The sequence below is a fragment of the Heteronotia binoei genome, chromosome 1 (genome assembly GCF_032191835.1).
Source record: "Heteronotia binoei isolate CCM8104 ecotype False Entrance Well chromosome 1, APGP_CSIRO_Hbin_v1, whole genome shotgun sequence".
NCBI classification, from domain to species: domain Eukaryota; kingdom Metazoa; phylum Chordata; class Lepidosauria; order Squamata; family Gekkonidae; genus Heteronotia; species Heteronotia binoei.
The window spans coordinates 239,039,527-239,059,135 of NC_083223.1; the positions used below are offsets into that span (position 1 = coordinate 239,039,527).

The 19,609-nt window shown below is 41.0% G+C and overlaps 1 protein-coding gene across 1 annotated transcript in view; it reads right to left on the reverse strand.

Moving 5' to 3' along the window:
- Positions 1-19,609, reverse strand: part of USP34 (ubiquitin specific peptidase 34) — a 169,166-nt gene that overhangs the window by 61,960 nt on the left and 87,597 nt on the right. Inside the window, exons 23-34 of the mRNA XM_060249781.1 lie at positions 19,374-19,487; positions 17,736-17,835; positions 17,422-17,581; positions 16,040-16,146; positions 15,796-15,945; positions 10,186-10,286; positions 6,911-7,120; positions 6,477-6,602; positions 5,830-5,952; positions 5,650-5,733; positions 3,995-4,081; positions 2,637-2,837 (exon numbers count right to left, since the gene is read on the reverse strand). Coding sequence (XP_060105764.1) covers positions 2,637-2,837; positions 3,995-4,081; positions 5,650-5,733; positions 5,830-5,952; positions 6,477-6,602; positions 6,911-7,120; positions 10,186-10,286; positions 15,796-15,945; positions 16,040-16,146; positions 17,422-17,581; positions 17,736-17,835; positions 19,374-19,487 — 1,563 coding nt within the window. The remainder of the gene's footprint in view (positions 1-2,636; positions 2,838-3,994; positions 4,082-5,649; positions 5,734-5,829; positions 5,953-6,476; positions 6,603-6,910; positions 7,121-10,185; positions 10,287-15,795; positions 15,946-16,039; positions 16,147-17,421; positions 17,582-17,735; positions 17,836-19,373; positions 19,488-19,609) is intronic.

Below are 19,609 nucleotides of genomic sequence, written 5' to 3' on the forward strand. Positions count from 1 at the left end.
GTTCTTCTTGGAGCGAGCCCTCCTCTGATCCAGGGGAGCCCTCCCTCGATTCCGAGCGTTCGGAGGAATGCTTGGGGGTCTCTGGAGCCTTCGGTGACTCTGGAGTCTTCACTTGTTCCGAACTTCGAGCGCGTGGTCTCTTGGGAGACGTAGTGACCGGTGGCTTCGACATCGACGCTGATGGTGCATGCTTTGGAGCCCGGTACGAAGTGCGGGATCTGCCGGAGGCTTCAGATTGCTGGTCCCAGTCTAGTTGTCTTGGGGGGAACCACGGAAACATCGACGGCATCGGGCAAGACCCGTATAGGTATTGCCACTGTCTCTGGTCCCAGGACATTGGTGGCAGTGGCTTCCGAAGAGGCGAACGCTCTCTATGGAGGGATCTGTCCTCCCACTCTCGGGATCCGTGACGATGCCGAGGGCTGCTGTCATGGCCCCTACGAGGGCTTTGCGAGTCATCGCGTCCAGGGCTTCCACGCCAAGGTGTGGTGGAACGTTCCCTGATTGGGCTGCGGGATCGTTGACGCTTGGGGCTGATCGATGGGTCTCGGAGCGATGTTCGGGACCGAGCGGTATCATCCACCGTATGAATCTCGGGCGGACTGTCTTCCGTCCCAGATCGTTGGGTCAGGTCTAAATCGCGATCAGAGTTCGAAGAGATGGCGATTTGTGTGGACATCGAGGCCAGCACCGGAGGGCTTAGTCGGCGGCGTGGTGCAGCGAAGAGCTTCAGAGGGGGTACCCTTGCTGCCGACTCCGATGGTGACGTCGGGAGCGAAGTTGCAGCCGACCTATGCTTGTCGGACTTCTTCTTTTTCTTCGCTTCCGAGTGGGATCCCTTCTCCTCCCTTAGCCGTTTTGCAGGAGTGGAGGAGTCCGACTTAGATGTCGAGCCCGGTTTTGTGGGGCGATCGACGTCGGAAGGGTTTTTGTCGGTACCGTCCGACTCCGATGACGACGGCTTCTGTACTGCCGCTGACATCTTTTTCGGCGATAGCGCTTTTTCCATCAGCGCTGCTGCCAAGCGACCTGCCCGATTCTTCTTAGTCTGGCGGGAAAACTTCGCGCAGTGTGCACACGCGTCCGGGATGTGGGTTTCTCCGAGACAAAAGAGGCAAAGAGCGTGCCCGTCTGGAGGGGCGATTTTGCTCCCACAGTTCGCACACCTTTTGAAAAATCCCCACCGCTTTTCCATACGGGGAGATGGAAAAATGAGGGGGGGGGGAGGGGGGGAAAAGGCGAGAAAGGAAAACTGAGGGGGAAAAAAACCCCGGAAGGAGAGCTCACCTTCTCCGCACAAAAACCCCGAAGTACTAAGACAATAACTAAAGTCCAATCTAAGTCCTATAAAAATAGTAGGTTAACGCAACTTCCAAGAAAGGATTTCTACCGACCGTGCGGAAGATCGACTGATCCAAGCGGCGGTCAGAAGAGAACTGGCGGGATGTCCGCTCCGGTCCCTGTGAGCATGTGTGGTGAGGCTTCTGCGCATGCGCACTGGGTCCTGGGCGCGGAAATCCGCAGCTTTCAAGAATACCGATCGAGATCGGCGCGGGCGCCTATATCCCATCAGTGTGATGCACAGAGACCACGAAGAAGATCAGCTAATTTTCCACCGGTCTGCTCACTTGAAGTAAGTGGCAAATGTCCTTAGGTAAGCAGCAGATTGCGTCTGAACTTCCTGTTTACCTATCATAGCTGTTACAGCATTCTAGGTGCCTCTTTAAAGGAAAGACTAGTAGATTACACAAAAAAATAATACAGATTTTAATACTAAAATAGCCTAAGATGTCCATTACATGATCATAAAAATATAACTGGCACATGATAATGAATATAAAACAAAATCAATGGTGGATTCAATTGAAATGTTAAATCAGTTTAAAGATGTAAGAAGACAGCAACATTTTCAGACAGTAACAACAGTCATCATTTCTCTTTCTGGTAAAGGTATTATGAGCTCTATGAGAAAAATATGGCTAAACTTTAAATAAATGAATAGGATAAGAGTTTCACAAAAAAGACTAAGAAGTGTGGATCTGGGAATTTTGCTGTATACACAAAGTCTGCTATGAATCAAAGTTTATTTTTAGTTATTGATACTTTTGTTCTCCAAGCATTTCCAGACCAACTGTCATTCCTATCTACTGTTTAGAAAATAGATAATTCCTGTAAAAATGCCTTTAGACATTTGCCATTACATTTTTTTGGGAGGGGAATGGGCTCCTTTTGGTAGAAAGGCATAACAGCAAAACTAGCCAACATTAACCCTGCCTTCTGTAACAAATGCAACAAACCCACTGTTAGGACACCCCTTCCCTTTACACATGGAGACCAGTTACTTGCTAGACATTTGTAATTTAGTTCATGATTTAATTGTAATGTGGTCTGAAAAACTGACTTTCATGATACTACAGACACACAACTATGAGTCCATGCTAAATGCCTATTCAATATAGTTTTGCACCTCTAATCAAGTTTTACCTTGCTGCTGCCTTAGGTTTGTCTATACCTGTCTGGGGAAACCTGCAGGCAGAGGCCAGGTGGTCTGAAAGAATTAGCCCAACTCTGATGTCAGGAAAAGGGACATTGTATCCATATAGTTTAAAAAGGTTATGCTGCAAGTTTTGTCTCACCTCTGTCAGGCGGGGTATGTGAAGGCCCTTTGCATGGTCTCCTGCAGTCTTCCGTGATTTCCCTGGCCAAGTTCTTTTTCTGTGGCTCTCTGCTACTCCAGACCACGCAAAGACATCATGATAAGCCAAATCCAGATCTGAAGGATCTACAGCAAACTGGCATATCAACTTCAGCAAGCAGGCTAGACAGTCAAGCAGCCACTGCAAATCAGGAAATCGGCTCAGTTTTCAGTTAGTTCATCATTCTAAATTTTTAAAATTTATATTGCTTCATCAATGCGTTTGATGCTTTATGAAGTACAAATCCCTCCCCTGATGGCGCTACGATCTAGAATTTGAATCAGCACAGGGAGAAGTGTCATCCTTCAGGCATTCTAGGAAGTGGTTCTAGGCAAAAGCAGTAACAAGAGAGAAAGGGGGAAGAGCAATTTGATAGAGAAAATGATATTGATGATGGGGAACCTGAAGCAGCAAAACCACAGGCAGGGATGCATCATGACGTGAGAGGGGAGAGATAAGAGGAGGGGGCAAGGTCACAGAAGACTCTGAAGGAAACAAGGTGTTTGTGCTATATCTAGGAAGCCAATACAGGGATTTAAAAAGTGACATCAGATGCAGAACAATGAGAGGAATTTTGAAGGCACAATGCTGTACAGAGGCTGAAATGAGACAATGGAACACCACAGTACAAAAGGGTGACAGTCATAGCAACTGATTAGAGAGTAAACAAGGTTTTTTCCATGGGTAGTGAGGAAGGGTCGCATTTTGCAGTGTTGTAAAGGCAGAAAAAGAGTGGGGGAAAGTATTGTCAATGGACATGGGGAAAATAAAGAGAGCAAGGCTGGAAAGGTGAGATGTTAAATTTTAGACATAACGAGTTTGACAGCAAAGAGACATCCAAGTGGAATTTTCATACAGGACACTGGGACATGGGACTGGAGGGAGGGAGAAAGTTCAGGGGCAGTGAGGTAGTGCTAAGTGACATCAGCATGTATTCTGACAGGTAGTAACCCCTTGAAGGATTTTTAGAAAGAGCAGTGTAAGGAAAAAAATACCTTTAACCCTGTGCATCCTGCAATGAACTGCACATAAAAAACTCCAGAGACTGCAGGCTTTTCCATTCCCTTCAGTGCAGAGAAGCACTGTGCATGTCCATTTGCATGTATGAAACAACACTTGCTACTAAAATAAATGAGGGGAAGCCTTACAAGGGGGAGTTCTGAACATGCACACCCTGGCTTGATAAGGAAAACAAGTTCCTAACAGTGGGCATGTTTATGTTTTCAGTGACCATCTTCCAACTAAGAACCTGGCAAGCTACAAAATTGATTAAAGGAACATAGCAAAGAAAGACCTACCACAGTCCATGATTCCTGCTCTTTAGGCTCTAGAATTCCGGAGTTAAAGATTTCCAATAGTTGCTGAAGCCCTCCAGAAGCAACAAACTGTTAAAAAAGAAAGCCACAATAAGTACCAATATAAAATATTATGATGCATGATGCAAATTTCTCTACCAAACATTATTAAGCTGCTTTCTGAAAATTTTCTCAGGAACAACTGTCCACCTTTTAAAGTGTCTGATCCACATAGCTATAGAAATGATCAGAACTGAAAAACCAAAAAACCCAAAATGTTTTCAAATCCTAAACATTATCTCATTATCTCATGATTTTGATATACTAACAAAGAGATGTCAAATGTCTGGCCCACCCAGGGCTTTAATTAGGCTTGTGGGGCTCTTTTCTCCTCCTTCCCCCCCTTCAATCCTTCCCCTTTGAAGCTCCCAAGGCTGCCAAAGTTCCCTGCTCTTTCTGCCTTGTTTTTGCCAGCTGCAGCAGGAAGCAAAGCTGCAAAGAAAATATGGAGTGGATTTTCTATTAAGGTCTCTGTGCCCAGATAGGTAGGGCCCAGAGACCTTAATGGAAAATCCATTCCATATTTTCCTTGTAACTTTGTTTATGCTGCAATGTGTTTCAATGGAGTGGAGATCAGTTTCATTTTTCAGCATTCCTATAGCCAGCTCATACTTCCTGGAGTTGTGTCCTTGTAAATAAAGAATTAATGCTTTGAGCCAGCTTGCCTCTGCTCAGTGGACCTGATAAACGGTGCCTAGTGAGTACTCTAACCTGGGAATCCATAGTCAAAGGGAGATATTACATTGGAGAGCTATCTGCCAATCTGAGTAGACCCCCTGAGGCAGCGGGAGAAGTTTGCAATGCCATTTCATTGTTTTCCCAGGCTCAGGGTATTTTATATCTTTTAGTTTGCGCTGTGATCCTTGTCTTTTTCTTGAAGTTCTATTTTAAAAAATGCATTGCCAAATCCCACTATTCCCCCATCTTTCATGTTTTCCCATGCTCAGAGCATTTTATATTTTAGTTTCTGTTTTGATCTTTGTGGTTTTTCTTGATATTTTATTTTAAAAATTATATTGCCAAATCCCACTATTCCCCCACCTTTGAATTTTAAACAAAACACTGCAAGGGTTCTAAGCATGTTTGTATTTTTAAATGAAAGTGTAGTATCTTTAATTGTGTTTGTGTCTTTTATAAATTTTATATCTCTGCTACCTCACATTACATTTTATGACACACATGGCCCAGCCCCATGTAGTCCCATTTGTGTCAGATCTGGCCATCCTAAGTTTGACACCCCTGCACTGTCACATTTTGATTATGTTGTGCTAGCAACTTGGGATGGGCATAAACCTTCCCTGCTTTGAGAATCAGTTCAAGTTCATGAGGTTCATGGATCTTCCTTCCCTTCTTTCTGCTGGGGGCAGCTCCCTGAGGCCAGCAGAATGGAAGGTGTGTGTGTGTGGGGGGGAATCTCCCTTCCGAAGAGATCTTCCTTCCCTCCTTTCTACTGGTCACAGCTCCCCAATGCCAGCAGAATAGAATGGGGGGGGGGGGGGGAAGAGATCTTCCAAAACTCATTTTTTACTGATTTCAACAGAAAAAGTATTATATATACATTCTTGGCACCAAGATAATATAGAACTATAGTAACTTACCTTGCAGCTCCAAGTGTTCTTGCTATTTTCTATTTGATCTTCGCTTGAATCATCCGAATCCGGATACAAATCACTGTAACTTCCCTGAAGTTAAAAGACAAACCCAGAATTACTACAAAAGATATACAAAAAGATATTTAATGTCATTTCAAGAAATTTTAAAATATAAATTGATTTTACCGTGGATTCCCTCCTTATTCTTCTATTGGGTTTTCCAAGGGCTTCAATGATTTCAAGGGCATACAAAAGTTTATGGGCACTTTTTATTCTTAAGAGATCTTTCCAATTGAATCCATCATTACCCTTTAAAAAGATCAATGCGTTACGACTATTAACACCAGCACACTATGCACTTGAGAGATTCCTGTGTAGATTTTCATTGCAACAACATTCCTTAACTACGTAAACAATACTCCACAGAACATAATGATGATACAAATGTAAAGTGACAACTCTTAATCTGTTCTATCAGGACCCACCCATGCTCCCTAGATGGTGCGAGGCAAAATAAAAGTGACAGAAACGCTGAAGTAGTGGAGGTTCTTTGAACTTTTCTGCAGATGTTCAAGAAGCAACTCGAGTCAATTATTTAAAAAAAAAACCTGAAAAACAGCTTGAATCTTCAGTACTGCAAGCAACTAAATAGGACGTTTCAAAGCAATCCTCAGTCATGTATTCAATGAGTTCACTGTAAAACTCATTGGCTCTCCAATGTAACCATCTCAGGAAAAAACAGCTTGAACAGGAAGTGTGCAGACATCCTAAAGGACTATAAGCCTCTGTGCTGACAAATGGAAATATTTAAGGAAGAACTTATATTCACTCACCTGTTCATCCGAAATATTTTGGAATGCCTGTAGCATATTGGGGCACGTAGGCAGAAGCATTAACAATTCCCAGACTCGCCTTGACAGATTTTCTGCATGAAGATGGAGCTCTTCACATTTTATACTCTGCCATGACAAAAATGCCCACCAAAATGCCTTAAATGAAGCTAAATTAATCTGAGTGAAATAGTTTGCATTATTTACTGCTAATTGATAAACAACTCAAGAGAATATAAATAAACCTCACTGAAATTATTCGACACAGTTGACAAGGCAAGTGAAATAAAACAGAAAAGCGTGATATAAAATCTAGCACAGTGATAAACAAATGAGTCATCATGACTTACAATATGTATAAATTATCTTTAAAGAAGTGCCATATCATACCAATTTCAATAGTTTTTATGCCTGCATAAGAACTTGAAGAAAATTACCTCACTATCTTCCATGGCTACTTCCGCAGGAGGAGGCTTAAAAGAGGCAAGCATCTCCAATAAATCAAAGAGAGTGGTCAGATGAGGTTCTTGCAGAAGTAAGAGCATTGGGATGTTGTCCTTCTGGGGAGGCGGTAAGCAGGATGCTGGAAGCTGAACGCCTTCCCCTTTTCGCTCTCTCCTTGGAGCACCCAAGGATACAAACACCATCTTGAAACAACAAATGAGGATTTTTTTTTTTAAAAAAAAAGGGGGGGGGGAATCACACCACCATTAATCAATATTCCAATTAGCACATTTGCAGACTGGAATGGATGCAAGCTATTTCAGCAATTCCTTTCACTCTCCCCCCGCCCCCCACTTCCCAACACAAACTCCCTGAGCCTCCCAAGTGAAGGGCCATGGATAGGGAAGGGCATGAACCGGCAATATTTGTCATGAAATTAGGTTCATGACCATCCCTAGCATAGACAGCTTTAAAAGGGGGTCAGATAGATACATGGAGGGATAGGTCTATCAAATGTTACTAGCCATGGTGACTAGGGATGGGCACAGACTGGGAAAGCCTGGTTCTGGGTTCACAAACTGAGTGGTCCCAAGTCAAGTGCCACATCAAAACCCCTGCCTGAGCTGAATCTACTCAGATCCCCCTGGCAATGCGGTAGTGTCACTTTCGTAATGTATGCCTGTGCCCATCATCACATCCTCTGGTAGCGAATTTCACATTTTAATCACTCGCTGCATAAAGAAGTATTTCCTTTTGTCTGTCCTGAATCTACTTCCCATCAGCTTCACTGGATGCACCTAAGTTCTAGTATTTTAGGAGAGGAAGAAAAAGTTGTCTTTGTCAGCTCTCTCTATCCTGTGAATAATTTTATAAACCTGTATCATGTTTGCCCTGACTTGGCTTATCCAGGCTAACCCAAGCTTCTCAGATCTCAGAAACTAAGCAGAGTCAGTCCTGGCTATTATTTGGATAGGAGATGTCCAAGGAATACCAAGGTTGTGACATGGACGTAGGGAATGGCAAACCACCTCTGAATGTCTCTTGTCTTGAAAACGTTATAGGGTTTCAACCAAGTTTCTTTCCGTAGCCCAAGGATACTGGTAAAGCTTATGCCCTCTGTGAGACTGCTGGAGGCTACGGTTCCATTTGAAAGAACCTTGGTTGAGACACTAATTGAAAAAGGATGGCGCTCTTGAAGAAGACATGAAACTGCTTATATTCTAACAGCAAGTGGGGCTCAGGGATCTTTTTCTCCTATTTGGAAACTTGTCTCTTGTTCAAGAGAAGTTCCACTGGCTAGTGGGAGGAAAACACTCTCTATGGGGCTTTATTTGTAGAACACCTTGTTTGGACTGAAAAGGTTTTTCACCATTCATGGACTGTAACTTTACCAATATTGTTTTACTGTTCTGCCCTGTAATACACATATATATGTTTGCTGTGAATTGCATGGTCTTTTCATTGTTTCTGTCTAGCTTAGGGATCGTGGTGCCTTGTGTTTTGTTAGCTCATTCCAGTGATGGCAGTAAATGTGGCTCCTCTGGCTGACTGAAACTGCAAATTTGGCTCTCTCAGAGCTGCAGAGTGAATACCACTGGTTTAAAGAGATGAGTATCCTACTACAGCCCCATTTATTTTATAACTGTCCCTGAAGAAGATTCCTCTGACATGTATAGTGCTGGCCCTTAAATTGTTTCAAGAGCGCTTTTTGAAGGTGCCGCTTTATTTTTATATAAACAAGATACTGCTAAAAAATTAGCACAATTATTCTTCCAACATGTGGTTAAATGACACTCGTTCCCGGACAAGGTAATTAGTGACAGGGGCTCTCAGTTCGTTGCCAACTTTTGGCAGGAGTTTTGTAAACTAACTGGAATTGAACAGGGATTGAGCTCAGCCTACCATCCTCAAACAGACAGTCAGACGGAGAGGGTAAACGCCTTATTAGAACAATACTTAAGGTGCTTTGTGAACTATCAACAATCGAATTGGGTAGAGTTCCTGCCGTTTGCAGAATATGGGTATAATAACAGTGTGCATAGCTCCACAAAGACTTCTCCATTCTTGGTAGTGAATGGTTATGAAGGGAAACCTTTCCCATTGCTGCTGGGGGGAGTAATACCCGAGGTACCTTCATCTTTTGAACAATGGTGGGGAAAATTAGGAGAAGTTTGGAAAGTTATTCAAGAAAATCTGGAAGTGGCCAAAGAAATGTACAAAAAACATTATGATAAAAGCCATATCCCAGTTTGGGACTTTAAACTAGGAGAGACTGTATTCTTGTCTACCAAAAACCTACCATTACCACAACCATCTAAGAAACTCGCATATAAATTCTTGGGACCATTTTGTATAAAAAGAGTAATTAATTAATAAAGTGACGGTGGAACTTGAATTACCCAAGTTGTTTAGTAAAATACACCCTATCTTTCATAGGGTCTGCTCTGGCGAGATCCTGGAGCTATGACCTTGGCACCCTCCAGAACCCATTCTGATTGGGGATCAGAGTAATCATGAAGTGAAAGAAATTTTAGATGCAAAGCTAAAATGGGGTGCTTTGTATTTTTTTATCAGATGGAAGTATTTTTCGATAGCCCACGACGAGTGGGTAGAAAGTTCAAATGACAGAGCCCCAGATTTAATAAAGAAATTTTATAAAGCCTTCCAAACCCCAACAAGGATCTTAAGGGGGGGGGGGGCAGTATGTCAAGCATGCTATTTCTATATGCTACTTATAATGGCATTCAGCAGACAAGCCAGATACAAAGCAGGACACTCTCCATGCTCTTCCCCAGCCCCCTTCTAACCAAAGAGACCCAGGATGTTTAGAGTAACCTTGTGCTAATGGTGTAGAGTGCCTCTCCCCCATATTCACACAGCCAGGTCTTATCGGTTCCCAGAGAATGTGTGAGAAAGGTAGATGTTTTTATTAGTTAACACTCCTTAGTTACAAAGAGATACTAGTGAGTAGCCTTTGAACCCTCAACTCAATTTGCATCTTTATGTTATCCTTTTGAAGTTATCTGTAACCTTTCCCTTTGAAGCATGCCTATAAGTTACTATGCAATGCTATGTACGTCATTATTTCCAAGGAGTCCGTCCTTGGCAAGCTATGGAGTTTCAACAATAAAGCAACTTTTGATTAAAGAACAAAAGCTTGATTATTGGGAAATATCGATGCTTGACAACAATCCATCACCACCAAATAGGAACTATTATGCAAAATTATCCCTTATCCTATTATGCAAAATTATCCCTTTGTCAATACCTGCATATCTTTAAAACCTAATTCATGAAGAGTTTTTTCATCATAATCAGTTGTCAACTCATGTCCAGATGAGATCATTCTCACAGGTCCCATGAGACCACCTAAAAGAGAGCAAAAGGTATTTTACTAGCTGGATGGAGGTCTTCTTTTTTTCCCCTTTTAAGCTAAAATTTCCTAACACAGGGACCAAACCATTATTTGCTGAAGTTTGCCAATATTTTTGACCCTATCAAATTGTGGGGAGAAGTTTTGAGAAAACATGAACACAAAAAAATATCATGGAAACACAGCTGTCTGGCACAGAATATATATAAATGAATTAAGAAACAAGATAACATGCAAGACAGCTTGTTCAACTTCCACACAAGTCTTCACTTATAAGAGTCATAAAGATAAAAAGGAAGTTCCGTATCGGATGCTACAGATCATTAAGAAATTGACTCTGATTAGAGAAAAACTTTAAAGCAGAATTTTGAAGGAATATTATTTATTGTTTAAATCACATAATTTCAAGTGACTAATTTTGTCCAGTTACTACTCTGTAGTAAGGATTCATAATGAAACAAAACTAACATTGTTCTAAATATTCAGATTTACTGATAACACTGATCTGGTTAAAGTGAGACCCCCAGTAAGGCTTTTCTTTTTTTGGGGGGTGGGGAGGATAGTTGAAACAAGGGAACATTGCTTGTGAAATAAGAACCAAATCACTCCAACCCTCATGTAAACAGAGGTTGCAGATTTTTGCAGTGTTTCCAGATAATGGTGGTTGTATGGGGAGGAGATTATTAGGTGCAAATACTCCTCTCTGTGTGCTGAATATTTCTTTCTTCTTTCCAAAAGGCATGAACTGAGATAGGCATGCTCCTTAAGTATCTTCTTTTTTCAGCTCTTGGCATATTTGTAATTACTTCAGGAATAAGACTTTTAAGTTTCACACAGATATCACATAGTTAAGTTATACATAATGCATCCAAGTGCTCTTAAAGTAGTACATATATAGTTTAACCCTTGGAAAAAAGTAACTGCATATATTTCCATTATTTCAAAAAATTCCTTTTTCAATGCAGAAAAAAATAACTAAGGAGGTACGAAAGTGACTTTTCCTTTTGCAGCTTTATAATTTCTGGAGCTTAGAAATCAATTAGAATCACAGAACCATAGAGTTGGAAGGGACCCTCTAGGGCTACCTAGCCCAACCCCCTGTGCAATGCAGGAAATTCACAAATGCCTCCCCCCGCCACAGTTACCTCTGCTCCATGCCCAGAAGATGACAAAAAACACAAACATACACACTAAAACTCCAAGATCCCTTTGTTTGAAAACCTCCAAAGAAGGAGAGCTCACCATCTCCTGAGGAAGCCTGAGGAACTGCTCTAACGGTAAGAATTTTTTTCCTCTTTTGATTTAAATTTCAACCCACTGGTTCAGGTCCAACCTTCTGGGGCAACAGAAAACAACTATACACAATCCTTTATATGACAGCCCTTCAAGTAATTGAAAGTGGTTTCCATATCACCTCTCAGTTGTCTCCTCTGCAGGCTAAACATACCAACTCCTTCAGCTTTTTCTCATAGGACTTGGGTCTCCAGACCCCTCATCATCTTCGTTGCTCTCCTCTAGACACGCTCCAGCTGGTCTATATCCTTCTTAAATTATGGTGCCCAAAACTGAACACAATACTCTAGGTAAGGTCTAACCAAAGCAGAGTTAAGCAATATCATTACTTTGCTTGATCTGAGCACTACACTTCTATTGATACAGCCCAAAATTGCATTTGCCTTTTTAGCTACCCCATCACACTGCTCACTCGTCTTCAGTGTATGGTCACTAAAACCCCTAGAACCTTTTTGCACAAACTACTGCTGAGACAAGTTTCCCCTATCTTATAATTAAGCATTTGATTTTTCCTACCTAAATGCAGAACTCTACATTTATCCCTGTTAAAATTCATTTTATTGGTTTTAGCCCCATTTTCTAGCCTCTCAAGGGCATCAAGTAGCCTGACTGTCTTCTACTGTATTTGCTACCCCTACCATTTTAGTATCATCTGCAAATTTAATAAGCATGCTCCCTATTCCTTTATAAAGATGTTGAACAAAGCAGGTCCCAGGACAGATCCTTAACTCACTCCATGTCACTCCTCTCCAAGAGCACGGGAAACCATTCACAAGCACTCTTTGGGTGCAATCTGTCAACCAATTACAAATCCACCTAACAGTAATAGGATCCAAACCACACCAATTTGTCAACAAGAATATTATGTGGATCCTTATCAAAAGCCTTACTGAAATCAAGATAAACTATGTCTACAGCATTCTCCTGATCCAGCAAGGTAGTAAAAGAGAGATAAGGTTACTCTGACATGACTTGTTCTTAAGAAACCCATACTGGCTCTTAGTGATCACAGCTCAAGGACTGACTGACTGATGATTTGTTCTAAACATCATGAAAATTGCTGTAATTCGGTCAGGAAAAACAGACTTTATTTGCTTACAAAGCAGTCTATGTTAAGAAAAGCAAGATTATTCCATCTATACCGGTATTTTTCATAGAATCATAGAGTTGGAAGGGATCATACAGACCATCTAGTCCAGTGGCCCCCAACCTTTTTGGCACCAGGGACCAGTTTTGTGGAAGACAATTTTTCCACGGACTGGTGTGGGGGGGGAGACGCTGAGGGTTTTGCTACCCCAGGCTGCCCCCCCATGCCCATGCCACATCCCTGCCCCCCATGGGGTCTTCAAATGGGGGGGAGACTGGGGCTGTTTCTGCCTCCCCCTCCCATTTAAAGACTCCCACTGATCAGCGTGGGGTAGGTAAATGAGGGGTAGGCTAAGGTCACAGCAGTGCTGCCCCTTCTGCCAGCCTGGGAACCCTGAAAGAGGAGGCAGACTTGGAGCGAGGAGGCAGTCTGGGGCTGCTCTGCCTCACTCCGTAACCTAGTTGTTAGCAGGCTACGGACCAATACTGGTCCACGGCCCGGTGGTTGGAGACCCCTGATCTAGTCCAATCCCCTGCTCCATGCAGGATCAGCCTAAAAAATCTCTGACAAATAATCATCCAGCCGCGTTTGGGGCAATTTAGAAATGACAAGATCCGTATGACTAGGATTCCTAGGACAGTGGCTGTTCAGATCAGTGGCATTTTAAAAACAGTCCTGCTGAAGATTCCCATGGTATTATAAGGAACCACTGAATAGAAGAGCCTGGCGGAAGAGGGCTATGGCTTGGTAGAATGGTGCATGATTTGCACATAGAAGTTCTCAGGTTCGTTCCCTGCGATCTCCCATTAAAAGATTTCAAGTAGTAGGCTATGGGTTAGACATTTCTCTGCCAGATACCTTGGAGAGCTGCTCCAGAGAGCAGAACATATTTAGCTCTATAGGGGGGATACAGGCACCTTCATATGTTCTTGCAACAGGACAGGCCTGCCATGATGGACAACTCTCCCCTAACTAAAGAATATCTTGGTGATATTTTAAACTGACAGCTAATAGAGCAGGCACAATATGTCAAGATATGGGACTTCCCGGGTTCCAGCGCCTCGAGCTCGGAGGAGCTCGGCTCCAATGACCCCCCCAAATTGGGCAGTAGGAGGGGTGCTACAGCCGTGGCATCCTGAAGGGGGCCTTGGGGGGGGGCTCCTGTCAGCAAGGAACTTTACAGGACCCAGAGAAACAACTCTGATTGTTCCCTGTTCTTCCTGTCTGCTCCGGTGCTCCTGCCGCCAAGAATGCCATGATGGCAGCAAGAGGTGATTGTCCGACAGCTTTTCTCTTTCAATAAGCTTCTGATGCATCATTCTTCTACCTTAATCACTGGAATTCTACCATGAAAGTAAGTCAGCTTTCTAACAATACCAGTTAATGGATCCTTTAACATAAGAACAATTGGAACTGTTCTAAAAGAAAGGTGAAGAGGAGGGGAATTCCCCCCCCCCTTTCTCAGCAAGGAAGGCTTCAGAAAGCAAGGAACAAATTGGAAAACTTCCAAAAATTTAAACTGGACTGAGCAAAGATATCTGAACTGATTTTGTTTATAAATAAATAAGCATCAAGGAGATCACCTTCTGGTTACAACACGGTCTGAACAAAAACGGTATATGCTTACAAGAAAAATGTATGTGATGCTTAATTAGGATTAACATGGTTACAATTGAAATGCAGGAGGAAAATCTGAAGCTGAAGGAAACAGGTTAACTGGGTCTCTGAACTATTCTCTAACTTTGATTAACAGACTGAGTTTTCTGTGGGAGAAATGGCAGTTCAAACTAAAATGTGTGATATTATGATTAACATAATCTCCTTAAAGCAGGAACTTGGTCGTTTAGCAGAATTGATGCAACAACAGATGGAGACTTTTATTTTGAAATACAGTGAAAATGAAAATCTACATGAGCAGAGTATTAAAGAGTCCCCAGTGATGTCTGTCAAATGGAGAAAAAAAGCTAAAGATCCGTTGGGAAAGGTCTGGAAGAAAATCAAAATGGAGACAGCCTGCGAAGTTATAAAACTGAAATGGAAATTAACATCAACTAAAGCTTGCACAGGAGGAAGTGACAAAGTGGTGATTGTACCACTTTCAGCAAAATGAAGGGAGATATCAAGAGGAGAAAAGGCAAATTTCAGCAAGAGGATAAAATTTTGGAAAGCATTCAAAAAGAAGAGATTTTAAACTCTCTTTTTTACATCTAGTTGGTTAATACTGAATCAATAAAAGGGGCTAATAAATGCTTCCGTAATGACAAATGAGGTTTTAAGAATCTGGATGCCTTTTTTCAGTTTGTTATAATTATCTATGGAAGTTAAATAGAACAATGTAATTAAGAGTGGGCTAAGGAGATTGCATGAGTTTTTATTTGCTTAAAAATAAACAAGTATAGGAAATGAGGTAACTATTGCATACTAACGTGTTTTTCAGAGCACTATGAAAATAGGATTTACAGTCTTCAAAATTTTTTAAAGAATTCTAAATGTTTAAAGTAGTTAAAAAGTAATTTGAGTAAATTGATAATAAGACAGGCTACACAAATATTTTGTAATCTTAAGTCTGCTCCTGACATTTCTGACAAGAGAAACTGTCTATAACGAAATAGATAACTAATGTGTTTTCTGTTTTTGCTTCCTCTCTCTGCTAAAAATAAGTAAATTAACATTAAGGATAAAGGAACTATATTTACCTTTTATGCTTATGTTAACTGCTAATATTGTTAAACCAATTAGTTAGCTTTTATTTTTAATGATGTTGAAATTAACCAGTCAGCTCTGTTTCAGAGTTGGTTCTTCTGCTTTTCTCATTTGTATGTACTGAAGATGACAAGTTTAGATTTATATTATAAGCTACAGAATAGTCAAAAGTATATAACAAAATAAGAAGGCTGTAGAATTAAAGGGCTATAATGGGTAAAATTTTAAGGCAATTTGGTATTTTGTCCTGAGGTAGAAATGTAACAGGTATATATACTGCTTCTCTTTATATTTTTGTTTATGTTTTTCTATCTTGTATCCCCTTCCCTTTTTTGCTTCTGTAATCCCGCATTTCCTAAGCTTTTTATATTCAAACAATAAAAATTTTAAAAAAATATGTCAAGAGATATGCTTTCACTTACCTGGAAACTCTCCTTTCCGACTGCTTTGTCCAAACTCCTGCAGCTGAGCTTGTTGGTTTATCTGCTCTTTCTGCAAATTCTCATACCAATGAGTAACCTCAGCTCTTAGATCTGCTACCTGATCACTTGGATACATTTCAATTGTCATCTGAAATAGAACATTAAGGAACTAGCATAATGGACGAACAGGACCAAAATACACACTTCAATGGAAATAAAATTACCGGCACATACCTTGTCAGAATGTCAGGAAAAGTCCTAGGCTGTCTAGACAATTCTAGCAGATGTTTTCTTAAATGGCTGCTGATGCCAGTACCCTCAATTTGCCACTGTCTTAAATGATATGCAAACCTGAGGAGGAAGCAATATCACATGAGAAGTTAAACTGCTGACAATTTGTGGCTTAAACAAACTGAGCGGAATAAACATCTTTCGGAAGGCTTTAAAGCTTTCTCATTATGCCTGGCTTTGAGGGTTAAGCTGAAGGCAGCAATGGTTAGAGGAAAGATAATCCTAATGGATTTCTAAATGTTTTAGATATTCTTGATTTCATAGACTAGATCAGGATCCAACAACCATAGATTTAATTGCAAGAGTACAGGGACACTTTTCAACAGTCCCCCCCCCCCCCTACATGTTCATGTCCAGGAAATACATTTTGAACCAAGGGGCATTTCAAAAGTACATTAAGATTCTGTTGGTTCAGAGCAAACAATTCCACTGAGCTTCCACAATCTTCATGCATACATTTACAGAATTCTGAATTCCTGCCTTTACACAGTTTGGGGTTTTTTGACAAGGATTGTGAGGAATGTGAAAATCTGATGCATGAAGGAAGCAGCAAATTATATATCCTATTGTTGATTTTTGCCCTGATTAAATGGCCCAGACTAGCCCAGTTTCATCTGATCTTGGAAGCTAAGCAGGGTTGGTCCTGGCAAGTATTTGGATGGGAGCTCTCCAAAGAATATCAGGGTTGTGATGCACAGGCAGGCAATGGCAAACCACCTCTGAATGTCTCTTGCCTTGAAATCCTTACAGCAGCGGTGGCCAAACTATGGCTCGGGAGCAACATGTGGCTCTTTCAAACATATTGTGTGGCTTTTAAAGCCCCCACCACCCAGTCAGCCAGTTTGGAGAAGGCAGTTGTCTCATTAAATCACTTTCCAAGCCAAGCCAGCTGGCTGCTTGGAGAATGCATTTAAAGTTGCTTTCTTTCCACCTCTCCCTCCATCTATTTGCCTTCTTTCCTTCCTCTCTTTCAGCTCTCAAACAGCTGATGTCGATGCCTTGTGGCTCTGAAACATCTGATAATTATTCTATGTGGCTCTTGCATTAAGCAAGTTTGGCCACCCCTGCCCTAAAGGGTTGCCAAAGGTCAGCTGTGACTTGGCAGCACTTTCCTCCACCACTGCTACTGGTTTTTGCTCTGGAATTCTCTTTACATATTCACAATTCTTATTCAGTATACAGTGAATATTATTCAAATAATGAAACTGTGATTTGATCCCATGAACACTGTTACAATAATTTCAAACTGTATCTTTTTAATTTAAATATTACATAAAACAATTTGAGAAGGTCAGAGAACAAATCTTACTCCACCACAATGGGGGAAAAAATTACCTTCTTCGAAAAGCTTCTAAATGAGTCTTGAGCATAAGGAGTCCACGTTCAATAATGGTGAGACTTGAGTGTGAATCATGCTCAAGATTGCTAGATGCTATCATTAGGCTTTCCATGCACTTGCTAATAAATTCTTGTTCTTTCTCTAGACCCGTTTTACCTGAAAGACAATTTAGAAATGAATGTTCAAAGCACTATGAACTATAAATATTTTGGATTCATAATGGCCATAAACTTGGAAGTTATCCTGCCTGCCTTCCCCCCCCCCCATAAGAACTGGCATGTATATCTTATATCAAACTGACATTGCATACCGTTAATGTAATAGGAATTGATGTACTGGATAGCAGCACGGCTCACATCTCCAGACTGTGCTCTTAAAGCAATGCCCCAAAACTGGTCCATACCACATAACTGCAGAAAGAAATGAAGTACTAGTTACCCAACTTAGCCCATTGTGTCTGATCAGTCAAACAGCTGCTTAAAAATTAGTCTCTCCCCCTGCCCAAAAACCCCCCCTGCAGATAAAACTCAAAACCATCCTCTTAGAACTGGCTGTCCAGGTCTACCTTTTGAAGTGTGTACAAAAACATGAGCTACTTTGTCAACATGCATTTTAACATTCCTCCTTCTGAGCATTCCCAACAGACATCACACATTTACAGATGTTTATTCATATGCAGTGCAGGACTATGCTTGGGCCAGACTCTTCCCAACCACCCTAGTATGGATTCACCTGATTCATCTCTCCAGTATTTGCATGTTGGATACCCCATTCATATAATGATCTAGACATGCAGACCTGATCTGCTTATCTGTCACGCCTGCACCCCCACAATTAGGAGAGATATGGATCAGATTTATGTCCACAGATTTATGTCCTTGTTCAATATGTGATAACAAATGGCACAGATGCTGGGAAGAAAACAGGATACCAGGGTGGGGAAGAATCCTGACCCAATTCCAGTCTTCCACTTTGTTACACAATGCAATTATATGTTTACAGCACAAGTACTTTTCAGAACTCTTTCTTTGGCCAAATTAACATCCTGGTCCACCAGCCACCATTTAAATGCTTATAACAGAACAAACTGAACAACTCTCAAGTCAACAGAGAATCATAAATAACTACCAGTTGACAGAAAGTGGGTAGTAAACAAGCTAATACTGGAACTAATCAGGATCTTTTTTGATTGCAGCTGGTTTCAGGAATATTTTGCAGAGTTTAATGAATCAGAAAGAAAGATGAATGCCAGGAATTACTATCATGCTCTCTGTGTATCTTCTACAATAGCACCTTCTGCTTTCTGTCCATCCTGTCCCCATCCTTTCTGGTAATCACAATACATTTGACTTTGCAGGATTTGAGCAGGAATTCAAGCAACATTACAGAGTCTGATCACTTGCCATGACAGGGATATTATTATTAACATTTTTGCATTTGTGCTGCTTCACATATATTCTTAAGAATTTTAGGTTCCAATCAATGACACCAAGCAGAATATAATGCTCCAGGGTTGTTGTTGTTGTTGTGGCACTTCTAGTGATTTATTTAAATTTCCTCTCACCTTTCTATCCTGATTTGCACAAAAATCAAGAGAACCATATACCAAATATACCAATATTCCACATGACTATCAGAGACATAAAGGAGGATACAGGCTCCACACTATAAGAAGGTAAAGAAACTTAAACTGTTAGCATCCTTGATCTCTTCTCTTATGAATAACTTCCAGCACTTTAATTGACATAATTCACTTTCAAATAAGAAGCCTCTTATTAGTATTTACAGAACAGCAGGTCTCACACTAAGATATTAAGGCGACATGGTATTACTTAAAAAGTACTGCTCACTAAATTTTTACTTTATCACATTACAGTCTTTTGGCAATTAACTGAAGATTAATTCAAATCTCAGAAACAAGAAAAACAGTAGCAATACCCTTGCTTACCTCTGAGTTCGAGCCACCATCATATGCGCTGGTAGCCAATCGTGCCAAATTGCATAAATGTTGAAATAAATTTAATCCAGTCATACTAATTGTTTCAGGCTTTAGCTGGGGCATCTAAAAAAAGTTTAGTATAGTAAATAAAATTTAAACGTTTTAGTATAGGAAAGAAAAAAAGTCACAGTCAAGCCTGTTTTAAAACAGAAACATTAATTTGTTACATATTAAATGGGTACATT